The 27990-nt window shown below is 49.1% G+C and overlaps 1 protein-coding gene across 3 annotated transcripts in view; it reads right to left on the minus strand.

The window, feature by feature from the left end:
- Window positions 1-4703: 4703 nt before the first annotated feature.
- The window catches only part of ZNF541 (zinc finger protein 541), a 34572-nt gene continuing 11285 nt past the window's right edge, over window positions 4704-27990 (minus strand). The window contains exons 4-15 of one of the 3 annotated variants that reach the window (XM_030913125.1): window positions 24737-24795; window positions 24013-24172; window positions 23560-23715; window positions 21958-22282; window positions 16995-17058; window positions 16264-16406; window positions 15776-15879; window positions 13736-13811; window positions 13109-13197; window positions 5875-6015; window positions 5494-5675; window positions 4704-5391 (exon numbers count right to left, since the gene is read on the minus strand). In XM_030913125.1, the coding sequence (XP_030768985.1) occupies window positions 5238-5391; window positions 5494-5675; window positions 5875-6015; window positions 13109-13197; window positions 13736-13811; window positions 15776-15879; window positions 16264-16406; window positions 16995-17058; window positions 21958-22282; window positions 23560-23715; window positions 24013-24172; window positions 24737-24795 (1653 nt within the window). In that variant the 3' untranslated portion in view covers window positions 4704-5237. Of the gene's footprint in view, window positions 5392-5493; window positions 5676-5874; window positions 6016-13108; window positions 13198-13735; window positions 13812-15775; window positions 15880-16263; window positions 16407-16994; window positions 17059-21957; window positions 22283-23541; window positions 23716-24012; window positions 24173-24736; window positions 24796-27990 lie in introns of all 3 variants that reach the window. The other 2 variants (XM_010377396.2, XM_030913126.1) reach the window with 2 other exon arrangements.

A 27990-nucleotide genomic window follows, 5' to 3' on the forward strand; every position in this document is an offset into this window, starting at 1 on the left:
AAAAAAAAAGCTGAAGACAGCGTGTTAAAAAATTCAGATTCGAAGCTGGGCGCGGTGTCTCGTGCCTGTAATCCCAGCTACTCGGTAGGCGGGAGGATCACTTGGGCCCAGGAGTTTGAGTCCGGTTCGAGTCCCTCCTTGGGCAGCATAGCAAGACTCTGTCTCTAAAAAAAAAGTTCAGATTCAAACACACCTCCTACTGCCCCAGAAAATTGAGTTGTTGGTTTTTGAGACAGGTCTCACTCTTTGGGTTGTTGGTTTTGGAGACAGAGTCTCGCTCTGTCGCCCCGGCTGGAGTGCGGCAGCACAATCATAGCTCACCGCAGTATCACTTTGTAGTGCCAGAGAGGAAGGAAGTATTCCACACGTGTGCTCACACACAAAATTAGGGGGTATGCCAGGGTGCCAACTGAAAGAGCTCCCAATGGCCAAAGCTGGAACAATTTGAGCAGCAAAATAAAGTAGTATTGCATTATAATCCCAAAAATAAAGTATCCATGAGCCTGTGGTCATATAGATGAATAGAGAACAAATAAATAAAGGGGGGAGAATAGACAAATAGTTTGTGCAGAAGAATTCCAAATAATCTGTGTAGATACTCTGCTCTCAAGAAGGTGAAGGATACCTCCCCATTCTGTAAGTATGGACTGTGCATAGTGACTTCCTTTCAAAGAAGAGGGTGCAGGAAAGGGGAGAAAAAGACTAAATTTACAGTGGAGAAACCGGACTTTGACATCCAGGTGGTTGAGGTTAACCTCAATATTGATAAGTCATGTGATTAAAATGGGTCTTTACTTCTGGGATCTTTCAATCTAATCATGAAAAAAACACTAGACAAATTCCCATTGAGCCACATCCTCCAAAACACTTGCCTAGTACTCCTCAAAACTGTTGGTGGGCACAGTGTGTCACCTGTAGTCCCAGTACTTTGGGAGGCCAAGGCAGGAGGATCACTTGAGGCCAGGAGTTCAAGACCAGCCTGTCCAACATGGCAAAGCCCTGTCTCTACTGAAAATACAAAACACTTAGCTGGGTGTGGTGGTGCATGCCTGTAATCACAGCTACTTGGGAGGCTGAGGCAGGAGGATCACTTGTACCCGGGAGGCGGAGGTTGCAGTGAGCTGAGATCACCTCACTGCACTCCAGCCTGGGCAACAAGAGGGAGACTCCGTCTCAAACAAGTAACACTGTCAAGTCATCAAAACAAGGAAAGTCTGAGAAACCGTCACAGCCAAGGATACATGGCTGCTAAATGCAATGTCTTACCTTGGGTGGGATCCTGGGACAGAAGGGCATTAGGTTAAAAAAACCAAGGAAATCGGCTGGGCGCAGTGGCTCACTCCTGTAATCCCACTTTGAGAGGCTGAGGCCGGTGGATCACCTGAGGTCAGGAGTTCGTGAGCCGCCTGGCTTTCGAGAGCAGCCTGGCTAACATGGCAAAACCCCATCTCTACTAAAAATACAAACATTAGCCGGCCATGGTGGTGGGCGCCTATAGTCCCAGCTGCTCGGGAGGCTGAAGCAGAAGAATTGCTTGAACCCGGGAGGCGGAGGTTGTGGTGAGCCAAGATTGTGCCGCTGTGCTACAGCCTGGGCGATAGAGTGAGACTCCATCTCAAAACAAACAAAAAACACTAAGGAAAGCTAGATAAACTATGAAGTTTAGTTAATAATATTGTGCCATATTAGTTCATTCATGGTAATAAATGTACCATTCTAATATAAGATGTTAATCATAGGGGAAATGGGTGTGTGGGATTTTTTTTTGCTGTCATTGCAATTTTTCTACAAATCTAAAACTATCCTAAAAATCTTCTTTAAATAAAACAGGTTTGAAGGCCATACCCACAATGGTTCCAATTCTGAGTCTGTGGTGGGTCAGAGGAATCTGCATTTTTAAAAAACAGAACCCCATATAATTAGGATGCAGCCAGACCCGGTGGCTCATGCCTGTAATCCCAACACTCTGGGAGACCGAGGTGGGAGGACTGCTTGAGCCTAGGAGTTAAGGACCAACCTAGGCAACAAAGCAAGACCCTATCTCTACAAAATTAAAAGATTTTTAAATTACTCCTTGGGAGGCTGAGGTGGGAGTATTGTTTAACCCCAGGAGTTTGAGGCTGCAGTGGGCTATGATGGTGCCACTGCACTCCAACCTGGGCGACAGAGTGAGACCTTGTCTCCTCTCAAAAAAAAAAGTAAAATTAGGATGCAGATAATCCAGGGACCACAGTTTGAGAAACCGCTATTACTGGGGGTTGGCTGAGCGGAGCAAGGCGTAAGAAGTCTTCCTCCAACTCTCTTCATACATGAATAGACTTGCCTGGACCACCCACTTGTGGTTGCCACTGTGTCCTGACCACAGAGCAGGTGGGGGTGAGCCTGGATTACCACAAGCAGTTTTGGTTCCATGTCTGTCAAAGCAGCAACACTATGTAAAAGCTTCTGTTTAAGCTGCTCCCTTTCAGGGTAATTTGTCATGCAGCAACAGATAATATACCCCTCAGCCTTTTCAACCGGGGAGTATTTTTCCATTTCCAGAGTTCATTGGATTTATTTAGGATGGGATCCAAACAATATTAGCAATCGCATGAGAGCTTGTTAACTAGTAGCTGTTCGGTTCTTATGGTGCACCCTTCCAAATGCTTAATTTACATTTTATTTTTATTTATTTATTTTGACATGGAGTCTCGCTCTGTTGCCCAGGCTGGAGTGCAGTGGCACGATCTCGGCTCACTGCAACCTCCATCTCTGGATTCAAGCAATTCTTGTGCCTTAGCCACCCAAGTAGCTGGGATTACAGGCATGCACCACCATGCCTGGCTAATTTTCGTATTTCATATTTTTAGTAGAGATGGGGTTTCACCATGTTGCCCATGCTGGTCTCAAGCTCCTGAACTCAAGTGATCCGCCCACCTCGGACTTCCAAAGTGTGGAATTACAGGCATGAGCCACCACACCTGGTCATAATTTACATTTTATTTAACTGATAGGTTGCGGGGGTTGAGGAGGGGCAATTTTCATCCCATTTTACAGATTGAGAAAACTGAGGCTCCCACAGGGAAAGTAATTCGCCCTAGTTTACAAGGAGGTAAGAGGAGCCAGGATGGATGAGGTTCATCTGACGTCTGAACCCCTTCCCTTAACTGCAGTGTTCTAACTGCTTCAAACTCAGCGTCCACCTCTGCTCCCCCTCCCTCCCCATCTTTAAGCCTTAGCTGATAGGTGGGCCCTCTGTGAAACCTCCTGACACTGCCGTCTACTTTCCCAGTCCCTCAGAACACAGCACACCCTGCCATAGACACGATCACACCCCGATGCATTCAATCCTCTGCAGTCAATTCCCCATCTGAGCTAATGGCATCGACTACAGCTGCTCAGGCTCAAACCTGCCCTGCCAACTCGATCTGTCCTTTCCTTGACCACCTCCCACTGACGTGTGAGCCACTGACAACTCTGTTGCCCAGGCTGGAGTGCAGTGGTGCAATCTTGGCCCACTGCAACCTCCACCCCCCAAGTTCAAGTGATTTTCCTGCCTCAGCCTCCTGAGTAACTGGGACTACAGGTGTCCAACATCATGCCTGGCTAATTTTTTTGTATTTTTAGTAGAGATGGAGTTTCATCATGTTGGCCAGGCTCGTCTCAAACTCCTGACTTCAAGTGATCCACCTACCTTGGCCTCCCAAAGTGCTGGAATTACAGGTGTGAGCCACTGTGGAGTCCACCTTTCTTTTCTTTCTGTCTTTCTGACGGAGTCTTGCTCTACCAGACTGAAATGCAGTGACATAATCTCAGTTCACTGCAACCTCCGTCTCCCGGGTTCAAGCCATTTTCCTACCTCAGCCTCCCAAGTCACTGGGATTACAGTCACGTGGCACCACACCCAGATAATTTTTGTATTTTTAGGACAGACGGGGTTTCACCATGTTGGCTACTATGGTCTTGATCTCTTGACCTCATGATCCGCCTGCCTTGGCCTCCCAAAGTGCTGGGATTACTGGCAAGAGCCACTGCACCTGGTCATGGAGCTACATCTTGAGTGGTCTAGGCTAACTGTGGTCATTTCCCTTCTCACTAACAGGGATCAGTTTAGAAGCGAACACAGGCTCAGTGAGACATACGGCATCTGCTGGGAGCTGGTCAAGTTTTCCTCACTCTTAAAAAGGGAGGCAGGGAGGGGGGTTGTTTTCTCCCTGACTCCCCTGCCCCCTGCAGGTCTGGATTTTGGTTCAAGGTTATTCTCGCCTCTGCTGGAGCCCTGGTTCTGCCCCTGCCCCTGCCCCTGCCAGGGGTCCCTGATTCCAAGGCTGAGCCCCCACGGGGACAACCAAACTCCATGATTGTTTAAATCAACACCAACTCTTCTGTTATAGCCAAAAGCATTTCCAGTATCAAGACCCAAAATCACCTTGTTTGCTTATTATTACTGCTACCTTCCTGCTCCTACAAGGGAAGGTCCGTGAGAAAAGGGGCCTGTCTTGCTTCACTATCCCTGTTGCACCGATTGGCAACATCCAGTGCATTCTACAGCAGGTGCTTCGTAGATGTTTGCTGAATGAATGTCCAAATCAACATGCCTGTCTTCTCCCTAAGGCCCCCAGCCCCCAGGGCAGGCCACAGCTGACTCACCTCCCGGCCTTAGCACGTGGTGGGGTTCCTAAGCCTTTATTGGATCAATAGGCAGGGAAGTCAAAGACAGTGGCTCAAGAACCCAATTTAATCAGATTTACGAGTTGACACGTACAAAAAACACGGAACAATGCAGAATTCATCGCAAGACTAGGGACTGAATCTGGAAGGCAGAGTCCCCGCCCTGGGGAGGGGCCCAGCGTGTTGGAGATCTCAAGGTTTTTTCCCACTGATTCTCTACGTCTTGGCCTTATCTAACACATGAAACCAAACCCCACAACGGAGGCTAAGATTTAAGAGCTACCCAGAGCTAACTTTTCCCCTCCCCAAGCCTCCCTGCTCTAGAAGTGGAAGAGAAAGAAGGGGAGAGACTATGAACCTAAGGAGAGTAGAGCCTCCAGCGCCACTGGACAGGGACTGCATAGCTGTCCAACAACTGAGCTCCTCCTGCCTATCTGTGGCCAAATGCCCGCCACGTTTGCAGGCCGGTTGGCCAACGGGGGATGGGGAGGGTGGGGGGAGGCAGAGGGGTACCCCAAACACCCTGGAGAGGCTGAAGGGAGGAGGGGCAGCACCGGAGGCCCCATTTGGACTTCCTGCCACAGGAATCACCACTGCAGGGGGCCGATGTCAGCTCCCAGCTCCTCTTCCTTCAGCTGGAAGGGCTTCACCGGCCACTTCACCCTGACGATGGGCTCCACGTGGTCCTGAAGGCGGTGCCGCTTCATGTGGGCATTTCGACTCTTGATCTTGTCAAACACTCTGAGGAGTCGCCAGAGGACATGGGGTCAGAGCAGGGAGGAAGGGATCATGGGGGGCTGAGGCTGGGAGTCCTAGGGACGTCTCCAGGAGAAAGCTGAGTACCTTTCACACTCTCTGCATGGAAAAATGCCCTGGCTCTCCACGCTTCCCGACGGCTCTGGGGTCCGCTTGGGGCCTGCATTTGGGCTGGAGCTGAGGATGGACTCCCTCCTATAACTCTTGGTTTTTATCTTTAACTCGGGAATTGGATGGTGGCTGGGTCTCTCCCGAGGGCTGCATGGGACCTGCAGAGGGAGCAGAAGTGACATAAGGGTGCTGACCTGTCCTGCTGTAAGAGAGGCACAGAGCTGAGGGCACACGTGTCTCCTGCAGGGAAACCCTTCCGTCAGGAGCATCCCTGCCCTCTGACCCCACCCTCCAACTCCACAGGCAGCAGGCACTGGGAGAAGAGACGAGCTCCCGACACCGCCCCGGTTCCTCTACCTTTTCCTCTGTCCTTTCCACCTCCTCCGGCTCTCTCTTGATCCTCTTTTCTAGCCCTGGGGTTCGGCCACAGTCAAACTTGATCATTTTTTTCCAGATGTAATAATACTCAACGCACTGAGCTACCGTCTTTGTCTGGATCTAGTGAAAGAAAACAAGCAGGCTGTGGCCATGCCACGCGGGCCCCGGGAGTGTGACCTTGCCACTGGGCCGGCCGCCTCCTTTGGAAAGCCCTTCGGAAGGATCTCTTCCTTTGGCTTGGCGTCACCACTCACCACAAAGGCACAGGACCACAAAATCCTTCCTGGGGATGAGGGCGTTCAAAGTGGAGCCACACAGTAGCCACTAGTACTTAAGCCTGCACATTCTGAGCAGTCATTCCAGCCCAGGAATTCTTTCCTAAGGAAGATACGCACAAAGGTCCCTCCAGGGATGCTAACTGCGACATCATGCTGATAAATCGGAATGCCCTCTACAGGCAGACTACCACACAGACATTACAATAGCTAGGCAGAGCCTCTAAAGTCTTGGCAGGAAGTGGCCCACTCTAGAAGAAGGGGAGATTTTGAGTGCACAGCATGAACCTACGGGATCATTTTCCCGTTCCTCCACTAAGAAAGGATCCCACTAAAAATAACTTCTGTTAAAAACAAAAGGGAAGCTGGGCTTGGTGACTCACGCCTGTAATCCCAGCACTTTGAGAGGCTGAGGCATGTGGACTACTTGTTTTTTTTTTTTTTTTTTTTTGAGACGGAGTCTCGCTCTGTCGCCCAGGCTGGAGTGCAGTGGCCGGATCTCAGCTCACTGCAAGCTGTGCCTCCTGGGTTTAGGCCATTCTCCTGCCTCAGCCTCCCGAGTAGCTGGGACTACAGGCGGCCGCCACGTTGCCCGGCTAGTTTTTTGTATTTTTTAGTAGAGACGGGGTTTCACAGTGTTAGCCAGGATGGTCTCGATCTCCTGACCTCGTGATCCGCCTGTCTCGGCCTCCCAAAGTGCTGGGATTACAGGCTTGAGCCACCGTGCCCAGCCTCTACAAAATTTTTTAAAAATTAGCCAGTCATGGTGGTGCATGCCTGTGGTCCCAGCTACTTAAGACGCTGAGGTGAGATGACCGATTGAGCCCAGGAGTTCAAGGTTAGAGTGAGCTTTTTTTTTTTTTTGAGACAGAATCTCACCCTGTCGCCCAGGCTGGAGTACAATGGCATGATCTTGGCTCACTGCAACCTCCACCTCCCGGGTCCAAGTGATTCTCCCATCTTAGCCTCCTGAGTAGCTGGGATTACAGGTACCTGCCATCATGCCCAGCTAATTTTTGTATTTTTGTAGAGACAGGGTTTCACCATGTTGGCCAGGATGGTCTTGAACTCCTGATCTCAGGTGATCTGCCTGCCTCAACCTCCCAAAGTGCCGGGATTACAGGCCTGAGCCACTGCACCCGGCCAGCAGTGAGCTATGATGTGTCATGGCACTCCAGAGTGAGTATCTCTTTTTTTTTGAGACGAAGTCTCACTCTGTTGCCCAGGCTAGAGTGCAGTAGCACGGTCTCGGCTCACTGCAACCTCTACCTCCTGGGTTCAAGCGATTCTTCTGCCTCAGCCCCCCAAGTAGCTGGGACTACAGGTGCGCACCACCACACCCAGCTATTTTTTGTGTTTTTAGTAGAAACAGGGTTTCACTTTATTGGCCAGGCTGGTCTCGAACTCCTGACCTCGTGATCTGCCTGCCTCAGCCTCCCAAAGTGCTGGGATTACAGTCATGAGCCACCATGCCCGGCGAGCGTCTCTTTTAAAAAAAAAAAAAAGGAAAAGTTTAATTGCTCTAGGAAGAAAATTTCTCAGGAAATAAAATTGGCTACTGAGCTCACTCCAGAAAAGACATTCTCCACCCAAATGTTTTTCAGCTTTTTAAGTATTCACAAACGAGGAGTCAAAACAGCACAAACTCTGCCTAAGAAACATCACTAAGTTTAAAAAAAAGTTGGACTTCTGCTTCTGAACAAGATGGAGCAACAGAACCAGATTTACCCTCTCGTCCCAAACAATGAAAACAGAGTCAAAATATAAACAATGTTTGGCAAGACACCAAGCATCATTCAGCAAAGGCCAGTGAACCCTGACAGGAAGCAAGCTGCCACTGCTCTGGCTTATCACCTTGTGTTTCCAGGCCACCACCCAGGCAGGGGCAATTTAGACAGAACCCAGCAGGACTTAGGGAGCTGAGGTGGAGCACAGTGCCCCTGGAGACCACGGCGGTAGAGCCCACAGGACAGAGGATGGGAGAGGAAAGAGCTGCACACAGAACACTCCAGAGATGGGGAGCAAATTTCCCCCAAGGACTCAGCCCAAGACTGCCCAGCACATGCATGGGAACAGACCAGCCAAAAAGAGCCATCCAAAACGATGAGAGGGAAAAGTGCCTGCTGCTCCTACAGGGCCAGGAAGAGTGCCCGTTCCCACAGCCAGAGTGGGAAACTTCGTGATTCAGGGGGCACTGGGTAGGGCAGTGACACAGTCTTGCCTCAGTAAGGAGAAATAATCAGCCTTAGAGAAGAGCCATGCTGGACCAATCTAAAAAATCTAAAACTGAATCTAAAAGTAGCTGTGTCCCAGAACAAAACTCAAGAATATTTATAAGGCTGCAAGAATATCCAGCATCCAACAGCTAACATTCACAATGCCTGTGATCTGGTGAAAATCACCATGTATGCTAAGAAGCAGGATAACATGGCACTCAGGAGGAGAAAACCCAATCTGTCAAAGTCAACCCACCACAGACACAGATGTTAGAATGAGCAAGGAAGGACGTGAAAGGTTACCGTAATTGTTTAATATATGTTCAAAGAGTTATGCCAGAGGCCAGGCACGGTGGCTCACACTTGTAATCCCACCACTTTGGGAGGGGGAGGCAGGAGGATCACCAGAGGTCAGGAGTTTGAGACCACCCTGACCAACATGGGGAAACCCCATCTCTACTAAAAATACAAGAAATTTAGCCGGGCGTGGTGGTGCGCACCTGTAATCCCAGCTACTCAGGAGGCTGAGGCAGAAGAATCGCTTGAACCCAGGAGGTGGAGGTTGCAGTGGGCCGAGATCATACCACTGCACTCCAGACGGGTGACAGAGCGATACTCTGTCTCAAAAAAAAAAAAAAAGTTGGCCGGGCGCGGTGGCTCAAGCCTGTAATCCCAGCACTTTGGGAGGCCGAGACGGGCGGATCACGAGGTCAGGAGATCGAGACCATCCTGGCTAACACGGTGAAACCCCGTCTCTACTAAAAAATACAAAAAACTAGCCGGGCGAGGTGGCGGGCGACTCCGTCTCAAAAAAAAAAAAAAGTTATACCAGAGCTAGGTGTGATGACACACACCTGTAGTCCCACCTACTCAAAGCTGGAGGATCACTTGAGCCCAGGAGGTCAAAGGGTACAGTGAACTATGATCACACCCCTGTACTCCAGCTTGGGCGACAGAGTGAGATCCTAGATCTTAAAAGAAATAAGAACAAATAAAAACTTGAAAACACTGCTAAGAGAAATTAAAGATGATGCATAGAGACACAGCCCCTGTTCATGGGTCAGAAACTGAGTGTTATTAAAATGTCAACTCTCCTTGGCCAGGTGCGGTGGCTCATGCTTGTAATCCCAGCACTTTGGGAGGCTGAGGCAGGTGGATCACCTGATGTCAGGAGTTCAAAAGATTAGCCTGGCCAACATGGTAAAACCTGTCTCTACTAAAAATAAAAAAATTAGCTAGGCATGGTGGTGGGTGCCTGTAATCCCAGCTACTTGGGAGGCTGAGGTACGAGAATCGCTTGAACCTGGGAGGCGGAGGTTGCAGTGAGTGAAGATCGTGCCACTGCACTCCAGCCTGGGCAACAAGAGTGAAACACCATCTCCAAAAAAAAAAAAAAAAAAAAAAAAAGTCAACTCTCCTCAATTGGCTTATAGAGTCAATAGAGTCAATGTAGTACCAATCAAAATCGTAGCAGGTTTTTTTTTTTTTTTGGTAAAAATGGATAAGCTACTTAGAAAGTTCATATGGTAATACATGATTTCAAGACTTATAAAGCTACAGTAGTAAAAACAGTATGGTAGTACTTTTTGTCTTTTCAACAAAAGGTGCAAAACATGAACTTTAACTCATATTTTACACCATATACAAAAATTAACACGAAATGAATTGTAAACCTAAATGTAAAACCTAAAACTATAAAACTTCTAGATAAGGCCGGGAGCGGTGGCTCACACCTGTAATCCCAGCACTTTGGGAGGCCAAGGTGGGCGGATCACGAGGTGAGGAGATCAAGACCATCCTGGCTAACACGGTGAAACCCCGTCTCTACTAAAAATACACAAAATTAGCCGGGCATGGTGGTGGCAGGCACCTGTAGTCCCAGCTACTTGGGAGGCTGAGGCAGGAGAATGGCGTGAACCCGGGAGGTGGAGCTTGCAGTGAGCCGAGATCTCGCCACTGCACTCTAGCCTGGGCGACAGAGCGAGACTCCGTCTCTCACACACACACAAAAAACTTCTAGAGAAAACAAGGGGAAAATCTTTGCAGTTGAGTTAGGCAAATAATTCTTAGATACAACACCAAAAGCACAGTCCATAAAAGAAAAATTAATTAATGACTTCATGAAAATGACAAAATTTTTCTTTAAAAGACATTGTTAAGAGATTAAAAAGCTACAGATTGGGAGAAAACATTCCCAAAGCATGGATCTGGATAAATGACATGTATCCCGAACCGATAAAGAACTGCTACAACTTAATAATAAAAACACAGATGGCTGGGTGCGGTGGCTCACGCCTGCAATCCCAGCACTTTGGGAGGCTGATGTGGGCAGATCACCTGAGGTCAGGAGTTCAAGACCAGCCTGGCCAACACAGCAAAACCCCGTCCCTACTAAAAATACAAAAATTAGCCAGGCATGGTAGTGGGCACCTGTGATCCCAGCTATTCAGGAGGCTGAGGCAGGAGCATCGCTTGAACCTGGTTCAAGCGATGGCAGAGGTTGCATTGAGCATGGATTGTGCCACTGCACTCCAGCTTGGGCGACAGAGTGAGTACTCCGTCTCAAAAACAGAAACAAAAACAAAACAAAACAAAACACAGACATCCCAATAAAAACATAGGCAAGAGATATGAACAGACACCTCACCAAAGAAGGCATACAGACAGTAAACAGGCCCATGAAAAGATGCTCAGCATTGTCAGTCATGAAGGAAACACCATGCGATGCCACCACACTGTCATGAGAATGGCTGGAATTAAAAGGACTGGCCCTACCCAGGGCTAGCGAGGTTGTGGAGCAACTAGACATCTCACTTCCTGCCGGTAGAAATGTGAAATGATACAACTACTTCGGAACATTGTTTGGCGGTTTATTAAAAGGTTAAGTGTACACCTACTAAGTCATTCCATTCCTGGTATTTACTCCTCTAGAAAACAAAGTACATGTCAATACCAACATTGTACCTGAATGTTCATAACAAATTTATTTATAGTCACCCCAAACTGGAAGCCACTCAAATGTCCACCAACAGGCAAATGATTACATAAACCGTGGTACGTCCATCCAGTGGAATACTATTCAGCAGTGAAAAGGGGAGATCTGTCAATACATGGAACATGGATGAACTCAAATTCATGATGCTGAGTGCGAGAAGCTGGACCAAGCAGAGTCCATACTGTGTGACTACTCCATTTATAGCAAACTCTAGGAAATGAAAACGAACTTACAGTGCCCTGGCAGATCACTGCTGACTGAGGACAGGGGGTGCAATGGGGAATGATTACTGTGGGGCAGGAGGAGATTCAGGGCTGAGGGACATGCTTATTATGTTGACTGTGGTGATGGTTTCCCAGGTGTAGTATCAATATGTCAAAACTTAGCAAATCTTATTATACTTCAATTATGTGCAATTTTGTGTACATCCAAGTTTTTTAATTTTTTTATTTTTGAACAGAAAATAAGCAGCAGGACATTATATGTAGTGAGATCTTATCCTTTGGGTTTTTTTGGGGGGACAGTCTCATTTTGTCACCCAGGCTGGAGTGCAGTGGTACAATCTTGCCTCATTGCAGCCTTCACCTCCCAGGCTCAAGCAATCCTCCCACCTCAGCCTCCCGAGTAGCTGGGACTACAGGCATGCGGTACCAAGCTAGGCTAGTATTTAACTTTTTTGTAGAGACAAGGTCTCACTATATTGCCCAGGCTGGCCTTGAACTCCTAGGCTCAAGCAATCCTCCCACCTTGACCTCCCAAAGTGCTAGGATTACAGGCATGAGCCACTGTGCCTGACCTCATCCTTTTTTTCTTTTTTTGAGATGGAGTTTCACTCTTGTTGCCCAGGCTGGAGTGCAATAGTGGGATCTTGGCTCACCGCAACCTCCACCTCCCAGGTTCAAGCAGTCCTCCTGCTTCAGCCTCCCAAGTAGCTGGGATTACAGGCATGTACCACCACACCCGGCTAATTTTGTATTTTTAGTAGAGACGGGGTTTCTCCATGTTGGTCAGGCTGGTCTTGAACTCCCAACCTCAGGTGATCCACCTACCTCGACCTACCAAAGTGCTGGGATTACAGGTGTAAACCACCACACCTGGCCTTTTTTTTTTTTTTTTTTTTTTGAGACAGAGTCTTACTCTGTCACCCAGGCTGGAGTGCAGTGGCACAATCCCCACTCACTGCAACCTCTGCCTCCCGGGTTCAAATGATTCTCATGCCTCAGCCTGCCATCTAGTTGGGATTACTCACCACCATGCCCGGCTAATTTTTGTATTTTGAGTAGATGGGGTTTCACCATGTTGGCCAGGTTGGTCTGGAACTCCTGACCTCAAGTGATCCTCCCACCTTGGCCTCCCAAAGTGCTGGGATTACAGGCATAAGCCACCATGGATGGCCCTTATCTTTTTAAAAGTATATGCATACCTGTACATATAAAATTTGTACAGACAGAAACGCCTGTTGCTTGGTGGAATACATAACAGAGGTCACCAATCAGAAGCAGGACTGCGAGGAGGGACATGGAAGACTGTTCTGTGCAGGTGATGCAGGTCTCTACCATTTGGAGCTGTTCACGAGGATGGCTTTTTGACACTGTAAACTGTCTACACTAAGAGCGCTGCCATAGGCAGGTGAGGGTGGGGCCCTCCGACCCCGACCAGCCCTGCGGCTCGAGCTTGTCTCAGCTGTGTGAGGCGGGGCCTTGGACACCAGCCCACATTCACTTTACCGTCTTGTGTATCAAGTAGAAGTCCTTCTTGTGGGCATAGAACGCCTTCTTAAAAAGCCTCTTCTCTATAGGAGTCCAGACGTCTGAACCTATCAAAGAACACAGCCGACAGGGGGAAGGCCATTTGTCCTGGGACCACAGCCACGGCTGAAATGCAGACCACCTTCCCTTTAACAGCTGCCATTACTGAGCACCAATTATGTGCCAAACTCATAAAAAAACTCAAAGAGTCTCCAGAAGGGAGGGACCACTACTAGCCCCACTTAACAGATGTGGCAACGAGGCTTCAGTCGCTTCCTAAGGGCAGGTGGGGGCCCTGGCAGCCTGTCTCCAGAGCTGATGGATTCAACCACTGAACCTAAGCCCATCTCCCCTCCCCCTGGCCAGGATCATTCCCTTTGTGGCTGGGCAGAGTCTGTAAGGAAACCACTGGGAAAGGGTGAAGCAGGATCCCACTAGCAGAATGTGGCGCCCACTGAGTCATCCTGACAAGGACAGGCCCTCCTGAAAGGCAGGCAAAGGCCCCGAAGAGAACTCCAGGAGGCAGAGGCAGAGCTTGCAACAGAACTGGCCGATTCATAGGGGTCTCAGCTGGGCCAAACCAGCCCGGCAGCCTTTCCCCATCACCTGTGTAGCGATAGTCAGCGAGCAGGTGTGTCGGTGGCTTGTGGGGCCCTCGGAGCAGGAGAGTCTCCAGGGCGACCTGGAACAAGAGGAACGGCAGGCTGCCCAGGACCAGGTGGGGGAAGAGGACCACCAGCATCCTCCCATTCATCTGAAAAACACTTGTGGCTGTCCCTAAAGTCACTGCCTGTCCCAGGGTTATTCAAAGTAGCCCTGGATGGGCCACCAGCCTGTAACTGTCTGTGGGCGCATCAACTATGACACCAGGCATACCACCGAATGCAGCTGAAGTTATTTTTTCACAGTAAGCCTATCTTGATGAAGGAGACTGTGTGTAGATTTATTCTGGCACAAGCTCCTTAGGGAATGGCATTTTGAGGAGTACGACCCTTGTCTAGGGCCCCATTTTTATTTTCTTCATAGCTCTAGTCAATAGCTAACAATTAAAAACATTTTATTTTATTTTTAAAGATGAGGTCTCACTATGTTTTCCAGGCTGAGCTCCAATTCCTGGGTTCCTTCAGTCTCTGCCTCCCAAGTAGCCAGGAATACAGGTGGGTACCACTGTACCCAGCTAGCTAACAATTTTCCTTTTATTGGGACAGAGTCTTTTGCTCTGTCACCTAGGCTGGAGTGCAGTGGCATGATCTTGGCTCACTGTAGCCTCCACCTCCCAGTTCAAGCGATTCTTCTGCCTCAGCCTCCCAAGTAGCTGGGACTACAGCCATCTGCCATCACTCCCTGCTAATTTTTTTTTTTTTCTGTATTTTTAGTAGGGACGGTATTTTACCATGTTAGCCAGGCTGGTCTCAAACTCATGACCTCAAGTGATCCGCCTGCCTTGGCCTCCCAAAGTGCTGGGATTACAGGTGTGAGCCATGTGCCCAGCCTAGCTAACAATTTTTAAAACTAAATTTCCTTTTGACTTTCCTAAAATGTAAGCCCCCTGAGGGCAGGGATTTTATGTCGATCACTAGTGTAAGCCATCATTGCAGGGTCTGCATAATTTGTGAGGCCTGTTGCAAAATGAAGATGCAGGCTCCTTGTTTAAAAAGCATTAAGAATTTCTGGGTTTTTTTTTTTTCTTTTTTGAGACGGAGTCTCACTCTGTTGCCCAGGCTGGAGTGCAGTGGTGCAATCTTGGCTCACTGCAACCTCCACCTCCCAGGTTCAAGCAATTCTTCTGCCTCAGCTTCCCAAGTAGCTGGGATTACAGGCGCCCACCACCGTGCCTGGCTAATTTTTGTATTTTTAGTAGAGATGGGGTTTTACCATGTTATCCAGGCTGGTCTTGAACTCCTGAGCTCAGGTGATCCACCCATCTCGGCCTCCCAAAGTGCTGGGATTACAGGCGTGAGCCACCGCGCCTGGCCAAGAATTTCAAGACAGAGACAGCAGAGCATTAACCAAGCATGGAGTCCCTCAGCTGGCCCTGGCCCCAGTGCCTACAGTACAGGCAACCAGCAGGCACCCAATAAGTATGTACTGCCACTCTGCTGAGGACCTGCTATATGCCAGACACTGCCTCTCAGCTTGGTGAAAAGCAAGACCATGGCATGACTCTTAGATTCCGAACACAGGCAATGTGGCTCTTCCTCTCCCGCTCCTCACAGTGAGACTTTTTAATTTACTTTCTAACACCCAGAATTGTGAGGCGGGGGGTCCTTGGAGTAGGTAGAGGCATTTATGTTGCATCAGAGGTTTGTATATATGAGTGTTCAGTTGAAAGCTAAAATTCAAGGAATGAAGCAGATGCAGGGCCTGAGCTGGGTCTTCGGGGCTTCCTTTCTCCAGTGCCCCGAGATCTTAGAGGAAACACTGCACTTGGTTGTTGCCCCAATTAGCTACGAATTGGGCCCATGTCTTAGCATTCCCCTACAGTCCGTGCACAAGGACCACTGCAATCTCAAAGCTGCTGTGGAGAAGGATGGACGGCCTTCTTCCAGTTTCCATCCGCTCTGAACCCCGAAGCAGACACATGTCACATGCACCTAAAACCCTGGGTCCCAGGAAAGCAGGGAGGGTCCCCTTGCTGTGCCTCACCTGAACGTTGCCCTGAGCCTCGTGCAGGCAATGCAGAGCGAGCTCCAGGTTGGTGCCCCCTCCTGGCATCACGCTGGAGCACGCCACGTTGCAGAGCTCAGTCACTGTTTCCAAGAAGGACATGAGGAAGAGGAGGCACACAGGAATCATCAGCTGCTAGGGAGGAACCCTTCCCGAGAGACAGGAGAGAGGGGCGCCTTCCCCTTCTCTCTCCTGCATCTCAGGGAGGGACAAGGAGGAAGAGGAGAACCCTGTCCCCAGCACCCGCTCTGGATGGCCTGACCAGCCACCATATGACAAAAGAGGTAGGGGAGGGAGAATGCAGCAGGGAAGAAGCAACACTGGCCAAGGGCCAGCTCCCTCCCACGCCCAGGGCACACTGCTTCTTGGATCCAGTGGTCAGGAGTTCGAGACCCAAGAGGAAAAACACACTGGAAATGGAGGGGAAAGAAGGGCCCTTAGGAATTTAGCCCCAAAGCCTCAGCCACCTCTATCCTGTGTCTCTGGGTTGATCATCATATCTCCCCATGGCTTCCAGACCAGAGAAGCTACATGCTCGTCAATTCCAGCCAGGGATCTCTCCTGAAGTTCTGGGATCTCTGCCTGAAACCGGCTTCCTATATTGATATGTCTGAAACGAGGCCACACACACAGATAAGGGAGATGTACAAACATGACTGAGATGGGAAGTGAAATGGAGATGCTCTGTGTGCCCTGCTCTTGGGCTACAGCCTGCTCTGTGGAAACCCTCTGCTGTCTCAGGTGCATCAGGTACATGCTGTCCCCGACAGACGCACACAGGCATTTCAGAAACTTCTGCAGGGACACTTCCTCCCTTCCTCTGTTTTCCTTCATTGTCACATTTCTCTCTCAGGATCAAGGCAGTGGAGGTACAAGCTGACACCCGGCATGTGTCTACGTCCACTCCACACCACAGCCATCCAGCCACATCCCTCAGGCACGCTGGAGTCCCGCTCTGTGCCGTAACCAATTCTACCTGGAACCCCGTGGGGTTCCAGGTATATATATAAACAATTTCTAGAAGGAATAATTTTGGGGGGTCTTCCTACATATACTTGGAAAAATCGACCGCTTCACGCCTAGGGAGCCTATGTGAGTAAACCTGAACCCCCCCACGGAAAGAAGGAACACTTGGGAAAAGTGACACTAGAACTCAAGGTGGGGTAAAAGCAGCTTCACTGGGAAGGACCCAACTTACGGCTCAATGCTGATCTTGGTGTCATCCTTCACCACACAGATGCCAAAAGACCCATCCACTTGATCTAGAAAACACAGAGTGAAAAGGCTCAAAAAGAGACAGCAGGTAACCCACAGCGTCCTCTGCCTGCCTGTGTGGACGAAGCTGAAAACAGGCTCTTGAAGATCTCACGGGCTGGCCGGGCGTGGTGTCTCATGCCCGTAATCCCAGCACTTTGGGAGGCCGAGGTGGGTGGATCACGAGGTCAAGAGATTGAGACCATCCTGGCTAACAAACAGTGAAACCCCATCTCCACTAAAAATACAAAAAAATTAGCCGGGTGTGGTGGCGGGTGCCTGTAGTCCCAGCAACTCGGGAGGCTGAGACAGGAGAATGGTGTGAACCCAGGAGGTGGAGCTTGTGGTGAGCCAAGATGGCACCACTGCACTCTAGCCTGGGCGACAGAGCAAGACTCCATCTCAAAAAAAAAAAAAAAAAAAAAAAATCCCATGGGAGAGGGCAGCACTTCAGAAAAGGTAGAGGAAGGAACTCAGCAAACAAATTAACTCATGACAATTATACGTATATATAAAAACAGCACACTAAAGTCTCTGGAAATTGTCCTAAGGTCATTCAGCACTTGGAGAAATATTATTAAAAAAAATCAACTAGGCCGGGTGTGGTGGTTCATCCCTGTAATCCCAGCACTTTGGGACACTGAGGTGGGTGGATCACTTGAGGTCAGGAGTTCAAGACTAGCCTAGCCAACATGGCAAACCCCATCTCTACTAAGAATACAAAAACTGGCTGGGCGTGGTGGCAGGTGCCTGTAATCCCAGCTACTTGGGAGGCCGAGGCAGGAGAATCACTTGAAGCTGGGAGGCGGAGATTGCAGTGAGCCAAGATTGTACCACTGTGCTACAGTCTGGGTAACAGAGTGAGATTCCATCTCAAAAAATAAAAAATAATCAACTGAATATTGCTAAGAACAAGAGGCTGTTGCATCTGAGCTGTGACCTGCTCCCTTACCCAGCCAGCTCCCAGCTCCAAGGGTTCTACTCCAGGTAGGTGCAGCCCAGACAGGGGCTGCCTCTCCTGTCGGATCCCATGCTTAAAGAATTAAAGGGAGGTATAATGACAATTTTTCATCATAGACGGAATATCATTAAGAGATAGAAATTATTAAAAAGAGAGAACTAAATGGGAATTCTGGGGTTAGAAAGTAAAATATTGGCAAGTGAAGCTGTTGAGGAAAAAAAATAACCAAAATGAGGCTCAATAGGTTTGAGTCAACAGGAAGAAAATAATCTGTAAACTTGAAGACAGATCAAGAGAGACTGTGGAATCTGAAGAACAAAGAGAAAAAGAATAAAGAGAAATAGAGCCTCAGAGAAATGTGGGATACCATTAAGTACAGCAACTACATGTAACAAGAGTACCAGATAGAAAGGAGAAAGAGACAGAAAGAAATATCTAAAGAAACAGGCCTGGCGCAGTGGCTCACACCTGTAATCCCAGCACTTTGGGAGGCTGAGGCGGGTGGATCACCTGATGTCAGGAGTTCAAGACCAGCCTGGCCAACATAAGAAAACCCCGTCTCTACTAAAAATACAAAAATTAGCCTGGCATGGTGGTGCACCCCTGTAATCCCAGCTACTCAGGAGGCTGAAGTGAGAGGCTAACTTGGGAGTTAGAGGCTGCAGTGAGCCGAGATCAGGCCAGTGCACTCCAGCCTGGGCGGCAGAGCACGACTCTGTCTCAAAAAAAACCCCTCCAAACCACCCCCCAAAAACAAAAAAAAAAACAAAACTTAAAAGCTACAGTAATCAAAAGTTGAAAGCTACAGTAATCAAGACAGTGTGATACTGGCATAAGGATAAGTATACAGATTAATGCAATAGAATTGAACACCCAGAAATAAACCCACATGTTTATGGTCAATTGATTTCTAACATTGAATTGTGCTAAGTCAATTCAATGGGAAGTCTTCAAAAAATGCTGCTGGAAGAACTGGATATACACATGCAAAAAAATGAATTTGGACCTTTACTTCATGTAATATATATATATATAAAAGTTATCTTAAAATTGATTACAGACCTAAACCTAACAGTCAGAATTACAAAACTTTTTTTATTCTTGTTGCCCAGGCTGGAGTGCAGTGGTGCCATCTTTGCTCACTGCATAACATAAATCCACACAAAAACCTGTACATAGGGCTGGGTATGGTGACTCAGGCCTATAATCCCAGCAGTTTGGAAAGCTAATGCAGGAGGATTGTTTCACCCCAGAGGTTTTTTTTTTTTTTTTTTTAAACGGAGTCTTGCTCTGCCGCCCAGGCTGGAGTGCAGTGGCTGGATCTTGGCTCAATGCAAGCTCTGCCTACCGGGTTTACGCCATTCTCCTGCCTCAGCCTCCCAAGTAGCTGGGACTACAGGGGCCCGCCACCTCGCACGGCTAGTTTTTTTGTATTTTTTTAGTAGAGATGGGGTTTCACCGTGTTAGCCAGGATAGTCTCGATCTCCTAACCTCGTGATCCGCCCGTCTCAGCCTCCCAAAGTGCTGGGATTACAGGCTTGAGCCACCGCGCCCGGCCTTTTTTTTTTTTTTTTGAGACCAAGTTTTGCTCTTTTCCCCAGGCTGAAGTGAAATGGCACGGTCTCGGCTCACTGTATCCTCCGATGCCGAGACCACCTCGGTCCGGGAGACCCTAACCCAGCGGCGCTAGAGGAATTAAAGACACACACAGAAATATAGAGGTGTGGAGTGGGAAATCAGGGGTCTCACAGCCTTCAGAGCTAAGAGCCCTGAACAGAGATTTATCCATATATTTATTGATAGCAAGCCAGTGATAAGCATTGTTTCTATGGATTATAGATTAACTAAAAGTATTCCTTACTGGAAACAAAGGGATGGGCCGAAATAAAGGGATGGGTCTGGCTAGTTACCTGCTGCAGGTGCATGTCCTTAAGGCACAGATCACTCATGCTATTGTTTGTGGTTTAAGAACGACTTTAAGCGGTTTTCCGCCCTCATTCCGGTAAACCCACAACCTTCCAGCGTGGGCGTCATGGCCATCATGAACATGTCACAGTGCTGCAGATATTTTGTTTATGGCCAGTTTTGGGGTCAGTTTATGGCCAGATTTTTGGGGGCCTGTTCCCAACATTCTGCCCTGAGTTCAAGTGATTCTCCTGCCTCCTGAGTAGCCAGGATTATAGGCATCTGCCACCATGCTCGGCTAATTTTTATATTTTCAGTAGAGACGAGGTTTCACCATGTTGGCCAGCCTGGTCTCAAACTCCTGATCTCACGTGATCCACCCGCCCCAGCCTCCCGAAGTGCTAGGATTACAGGCATGAGCCACCATGCCTGGCCCACCCCAGAGTTTGAGACCAGTCTGGGCAACATGGCAAGATCCCCCTCCCTACATAAAAACAGTTACAAAAATTAGCCGGGCATGGGGGCGCACGCCTGTAGGCCCAGCTACTCTGGAGGCCAAAGCAGAAGGATCAGATGAGCCCAGGAGGTTGAAGCTGTAGTGAGCTGTGATCACACCACTGCACTCCAGCCTGGGTGACAGAGTGAGGCCCTGTCTCCCAAAAAAACCCAAAAAATTTCTACACGAATGTTTATGGCAGCATTATTCATAATAGCCCAAAGTGGAAACAACCCAAATGTCCATCAACTGATGAATAAATAAAATGGGGCCCATCTGTACAAGGGAAAAATGTTCAGCCATAAAAAGGAATTGAGCACTGATATGCACTACAACACGAAGGGACTCTGAAAACATGCCAAGTGAAATAAACTAGACACAAAAGGCTGCATATTGTATCATTCTACTTACATGAAATGTCCCAAATAGGCAAATCCAAAGAGAGAAGGCAGATGAGTGGGTGCCCAGGCTGGGGAAGAAGGGACTGTGGGGATATGAGCGGAGTCACTGGTAATGAGTTCCGGCTTCTTCGAGGATGCTAAGCGTGCTCTAAAATGAGACTGTGTGATGGGTGCACGGCCTTGTGAATATCCTAAAAACCACTGCATACTCTAAATGGGTGATTTGCAAGGCATGTGTAGTACAGCCCAATAAAGCTGTTAGGAAAATTACATAGGCCAGGCCAGGCACAGTGGCTCACGCCTATAATCCCAGCACTTTGGGAGGCTGAGGAGTGTGGATTACTGGAGGTCAGGAGTTCGAGACCAGCCTGGTCAACATGGTGAAACTCCATCTCTACTAAAAATACAAAAATTACCCAGGCATGATGGCACATGTCTGTAGTCCCAGCTACTTGGGAGGCTGAGGCAGGAGTCGCTTGAACCTGGGAGTTGGAGGTTGCAGTGAGCCAAGATCGCGCCACTGCACTCCAGCCTGGGTGACGGAGTGATACTCTGTCTCAAAAACAAAAAAAAAAAAAAAAAAAAGGAAATGACACAGGCTAGACAGGGTGGCTCACACATTTAATGCCAGTACTTTGGGAGGTCAAGGCAACAAAATCACATGAGTCTGGGAACTCGAGACCAGCCTGGACAGCACAGCAAGACCCCATCTCTACGAAAGATAAAACATTAGCCAGGTGTGGTGACGCGCATCTGTAGTCCCAACTATTTGGGAGTCTGAGGCTGGAGGATTGCTTGAGACCAGGAGATCGAGGCTGCAGTGAGCTGTGATCGAGCCACTGTACTCCAGCCTGGGTGACAGAGCAAGACTCTGCCTCAATAAAGAAAATGATAATGACACAGAAGGGCAGGCAGAAGCATGGTAAGATAAACGGCCTCTACGTTTTCTTTCGGTCTGTAAAATTCTATGCACTAGAAGGCACTTAGCTCAGTTCTGGTGCACATCTGAATACCAAAGGAACCCTGAGACTAGGTACACCCAGGCAGGAGACAATCACTGAACCCAATGCTACAAGGGAGAGTGGCCATGGTCTGCAGGCGATCCACCCTGGGATCACAGAGTGAGTGCCCCAGCCTCACTCACCGAGCATGGAGCTGATGAGCTGGTCAGGGCTGGCCTGAGTGGACGTGGAACAGAGGGTGTTGAAGTACACTCCAGAGCCCTCCCGGATGGGACTGAGCATTGGGGGCGGTGTGTAGGGGGAGCACTGGAATAAGCCCTTCAGGAGGCGGTCCACCAGGAACATGGGCGACCGCAAGCGACTCTGGTGGCCTCCTGCAGGGCTGGGCTCCCCAGCCGTGGAGGGTGGAGGAGGGATGAACAGCCCCTTGGGTGGGGGCCGCTTCTTCCGCTTTCTCTGCTGGCTGCTCTCCTTGCTGTCTCGCTCCTCCCCGTCTTTATCCTGTTCCTGAAGAAGAAGTTTAGAACCACAGGTGGTCGCCTGAAGCCGCCTACTGCACCACTCCATCTCCAGGATGGAAAGAGAGCAGGAAAAGGAGACTGGCCAGAGACAGGAAACTTGGACATGCACGCCCAGCGAAGGAGGCTGGCCACACCTGGGCCACACCTGAGGTACAGAGCCTGGTGATGATACGGCTGCAGCCTTCTCCTGTACCCACTGCCCCAGGAGAGCCCCTGACTCTGTGTGAGAATGGCCTCAATCGTTAAGATGGCTGGCCCTTAAAAAGAGAGAGATCCCCAGAGATACAGTGTGACAGTGACAAGAAAGAAATGCAGCTCCACCCAAATGACAAGCACCCAAAAGACCCAGCCACTGACTCAGGGGACCTTCAGGTCCATGGACCCTGTCCTGGAGTCTAGCAGGAGCTTCTCCAGTAGGGGGTCCTCCAGTACAGGCTGCAGAGACAAGCCCTACGAGACTGATCACTAGTAACTCACCACGCTCTCTCTCGCCTCCACAAAATCTCCTCTCCGCTCTGCCAGCCCTGCTCCTCCTCATCCTCCAGGTCTCAGCTCCCACACCTCCTCCAGGAAGCCCTCCCTTACCTCCTCAGGCTGGGTAGGAGCCCCCTGGGAACTCCCTGGGCTCCCTCTGCTCCCAGCTCTGCCCACTCTGGGTTGTCACTGTCTGGGGACAGGCTTCTCTCTTCCACTGGACTGGGAGCCCTGGGAGGCAGGGCCCAGGCTACTGTGGTCACCTCTGTGTCCCTAGCACCACCCAGCACAGGGTCCGGCACAGAGGGGCTCAGTGAATGCTGAATGACTGAATTAACATGCAAACCAGTTTCTTCTGGATCAATATATATATATTTTTTTTTTGAGATAGAGTCTCACTCTGTTACCCAGGTTAGAGTGCAGTGGTGCGATCTCAGCTCACTGCAACCTCTGCTTCCCGGGTTCAAGTGATTCTCAGGCCTCAGCCTCCCGAGTAGCTGGGTTTACAGGTGCCTGCCACCATGCCCAGCTAATTTTTTTGTATTTTTAGTAGAGACGGGGTTTCACCATGTTGCCCAGGCTGGTCTCGAATTCCTGAGCTCAGGCAATCCACCCGCCTCAGCCTCCCAAAGTGCTGGGATTACAGGCATGAGCCACCACGCCCAGCCTGGAGTCAAAGATTTTCTGTGGTATCTGGTTTGGGTTTTTCCTACAGCTTCCCCTAGCAGCTGGGGGCAGTGGCAGGAAGGAGGCAGACCGACAAGCACCCACCACGGCCATGCTCCCTACGTGTCGGGTCACTGGAACCACGGGGATCGAATGGGGGACCACCAAAGGGGCTGCAGCTGTGGAGTCCAAGGGCTTCTTGGCTCCTGGGGGACTATGCCTGTCCCCTTCTGGCCTCAGCACCTGTCTTAGCGGCTTGCAAAACTCTGTGCCAAACACCTAAACACAGAAGAGAAGAGATGGCTCTTTAAGAGAGAAGGTAGGTGGGGAAAGAAAGAGCTGCTTCAGCAAAAAAAGCTGTCATAGAAAACAGCAGTGAGTCTGTGGCACGGACTGAGCTGCAGAGCTGCTGCAGCCCATAGTGACAGCCTGCCCCTGGAGAGCCACACAGCCCAACTCCAGCCCCCAACCCAGAATGACGTCACCATCCTGAGATAAGTGACACCAGTCTCGTTTACTCCCCATAGGCCTGCCAGAAACCCAGTAACCACAAAGCCACTGGTCGTCCCCCTTCACCTGCAGTTCCTGCTTCCCTCGAGGTGACGGCCACTGGTCGCTGTGAAAACACATGTGGCTGCTCAGCCCTTTCTCCGTATAAAACATCTGACTGCAGTTCTTGCAGATGAAAGTGCTCCTGGGCTCCGTCCAGTCTGTGGGACCGCCATTTTGCTGGTTACTATAGGTAGACATGGCAGGAAAGAAGGGTGGGAGATTGGAACTCCATCCTTGATCACTGATTTTTTGGGTTTTTTTATCTTTTTTGTCTACAACTCCAATCCACTGACTATTCTTTTTTTTTTTTTGGAGATGGAGTCTCACTCTGTTGCCCAGGCTGGAGTGCAGTGGCGCTATCTCGGCTCACTGTAACCTCTGCTTCTTGGGTTCAAGTGATTTTTGTGCCTCAGCCTCCCAAGTAGTTAAGATTACAGGTGTGTGCCACTATACGTGGCTAATTTTTGTATTTCTAGTAGAGACAGAGTTTCACCATGTTAGCCAGGCTGGTCTCAAATTACTGACCTCAAATGATCCCCCTTCCTTGGCCTCCTGAAGTGCTGGGATTACAGGTGTGAGCCACCGTGCCCAGCCTGACTACTCTTGATAAACCCTAAAAAATGGAGGCTGTACCCTAATCCCATTAGGACTGAAAGCATCCTCCCCACTCACTTGTCCAGGGCCAGCACAGGAAGGCCAGAGGACTCCTGTCGGGATGCATGCAGGATCGGGAGGCTTCTTAACTTACCCTCCGCCTGCCACGTTCTCTTCCTTCACTGGATGAGGGAGCCTGTAGATGTTTCCACCCTGAAGATGAAAATGCATCTGAACCAACACATCCAAAATGAAGAGTCAAGAAGAGCTCAAATTACAGACTTTCAGAAGAAAACATCGGAGTAAATCTTCATGACCTTGGATTAGACAGTGGTTTCTTAGATAAGACACCAAAGCAAAACAGACAAATTAGACTTCATCAAAATGTAAAACTTTTAGCCAGGCATGGTGGCTCACGCCTGTGATCCCAGGACTTTGGGAGGCCGAGGTGGGAGGATTGCTTCAGCCCAGGAGTTTGGGACTAGCCTGGGCAACATAGTGAAACCCCATCTTTACCAAAAATACAAAAATTGGCCTGGCATACTGGCGTGGGCCTGAGGTCCCAGCAACTCAGGAGGCTGAGGTGCGAAAATCACTTGAGCCCAGGAGTTCAAGGTTGCAGTGAGCCATGATCACACAACTTCACTCCAGCCTGAGTGACAGAGTGAGACCCTATCTCAAAAAAATAAAAGTAAAAATAAAAATAAAAACTTTTGTCCTGCTGGGTGCGGTGGCTCACGCCTGTAATCCCAGCACTTTGGGAGGCCAAGACAGGCAGATCACAAGGTCAGGAGATCGAGACCATCCTGGCTAACACAGTGAAACCCCATCTCTACTAAAAATACAAAAATTAGCCGGGCGTGATGGCAGGCGCCTGTAGTCCCAGCTACTCGGGAGGCTGAGGCAGGAGAATGGCGTGAACCCGGGAGGCGGAGCTTGCAGTGAGTGGAGATCGCGCCACTGCACTCCAGCCTGGGCGACAGAGCGAGACTCCGTCTCAAAAAAAAACAAAAACAAAAACACTTTTGTCCTGCAAATGGTATCATAAATAAGGCGAAAACACACACCACAAAATGAGAGAATATTTGCAAGTCATGTGTCAGATAAGGGTCTTGCATCCAGAATATATAGAGAACTCAAAAAATAGTAATTTGATTTTTAAAAATAAGCGAAGGACCTAAACAGACATTTCTTCTAGAAAGATACACAGATGGCCAATAAGCACACAGAAAGGAGTGCAACATCAGCAGTCACGGGGAAATACAAATCAAAACTACAATGAGATACTGCTTCACACCCACTAGGGTAGTCATAATTTGAACAAACCACAGACAATAACAAGTGTTGGTGAGGATGTGGAGAATGTGGAGCCCTCATACACTGTGGGTGGGAAGAGGAAACAAGCAAAACAGCCTAGTAGTTCCTCAGACCTGAAACAGGGAGCTGCTGTACCACCTGGCAATTCTACTCCTAGAACATAAATCCCCATAAAAATTTGTACATGGATGAATATTCACAGCAGCACTATATTCAAAATAGCCAAAAAGTGGAAACAATCCAAATGTCCATCCACTGATGAACAGACAAATGAAATGTGGCCTTATCCATCCAACAGAGGATCACTCAGTCATGGAAAGGAATGCAGCTCTGCCATTTGCCACCCCACAGATGAGCCTGGAAAACGTCATGCTAAGTGAAGGAAGCCAGACACGAAAGCCACAGAGTGCATGATTCCACTCACATGCAATGTCCAGAACAGGCACATCCACAGAGACAGAAAGGAGACTCGTGGTTGCCAGGTGCTGGGGGGAGTGTGAGACTGTGGGTGACAACTAAGAAATGTGGGGTTCCTTTTGGGGAGATGAAACTGTTCTGGCAGAGTGGGGATGGTTGCACAATCTTGTGAATATACTACAAATTACCCAATGCTACGCTTTAAAATGGTGTATTCAGGCCGGGCACTGTGACTCAAGCCTGTAATCCCAGCACTTTCGGAGGCCGAGGAAAGCAGATCACCTGAGGTCAGGAGTTCAAGACCAGCCTAGCCAACATAGTGACACCCCAGCTCTACTAAAAATACAAAAATTAGCTGGGCATGGTGGTATGTGCCTGTAATCCTAGCTACTTGGAAGGCCCAGGCAGGAGAATTGCTTGAACTTGGGAGGCAGAGGTTGCAGTGAGCCAAGACTGTACCACTATACTCCAGCCTGGGCAACAAAGTGAGACTCTGTCTCAAAAATAAATTTGGCTGGGCACAGTGGCTCACGCCTGTAATCTCAGCACTTTGGGAGGCGGAGGTGGGTGGATCGTGAGGTCAGGAGTTCAAGACCAGACTGGCCAAATGGTAAAACCTCATCTCTACTAAAAATAAAAAATTAGCCAGGCGTGGTGGCACATGCCTGTAATCCCAGCTACTCGGAGGATGAGGCAGATAACTGCTTGAACCCAGGAGGCAGAGGTTGCGGTGAGCAAAGATAGCACCACTGCATTCCAGCCTGGGCGACAGAGTGAGACTCCATCATATATAAATAAATAAAATAAATTTAAAAAGTGAAGTGGCGGATTCGGCTGGGCATGGTGGTTCATGCCTGTAATCCCAACACTTTAGGAGGCTGAGACTATCGCTTGAGCCCAGGGGTTCAAGACCAGGCTGGGCAACATAGTGAGACCCCACCATCTCTAAAAAGTATATAAAAAATAAAATGGTGCATTACATGGCACCTGAATAATAACGCTGTTAATAAAACAAAAATGAAGTAGTTGTGGTATGATGGGAAGCTACTCATCCTCCTGAGTAGCTGGGACCACAGGCGTGCACTAGCACACCCAGCTAATTTTTTAAAATTTTGGTAGAGACGGGGTTTCGCCATGTTGCCCAGGTTGGACCTGGAGTCTGGAGACCTGGATGAGCTCTTGGGACCAGGCCCTCCAAGCACAATGTCTGGAGGAACCAGTGAATAATTGTCAACGTGCTGAAGTGTGGGGCACGATGCAGGTGCCCACTTGTGCTCGTGGAAACCATGAGTCACAATCAGAAAACACAAGGCCATTTCAAGCAGGAATCTTTAAAGGAAAGAAGGCATCTACCTTCATATCCTCTGACGATTCTAAAAAGGTAAATCCAAAGGGAAACAAGATTAAAAAAAAAAAAAAAGCAAAAAAGGCTTAGTGAGGTAAGTGTTTTGAACAACTCTGGAATATCCTCATGTTGATCTTTTTTGTTTGTTTTTGAGACACGGTCTCGCTCTGTCACCCAGGCTAGAGTGCAGTGGCACAATCTTAGCTCATTGAAACCTCCACCTCCCAGGTTCAAGCGATTCTCCCACCTCAGCCTCCCGAGTAGCTGAGACCACAGGTGTGCGCCACCACGCCCAGCTAATTTTTTAAAAATTTTGGTAAGACAAGGTT

Source organism: Rhinopithecus roxellana, chromosome 12 (assembly GCF_007565055.1).
Source record: "Rhinopithecus roxellana isolate Shanxi Qingling chromosome 12, ASM756505v1, whole genome shotgun sequence".
Taxonomy (NCBI): Eukaryota; Metazoa; Chordata; class Mammalia; order Primates; family Cercopithecidae; genus Rhinopithecus; species Rhinopithecus roxellana.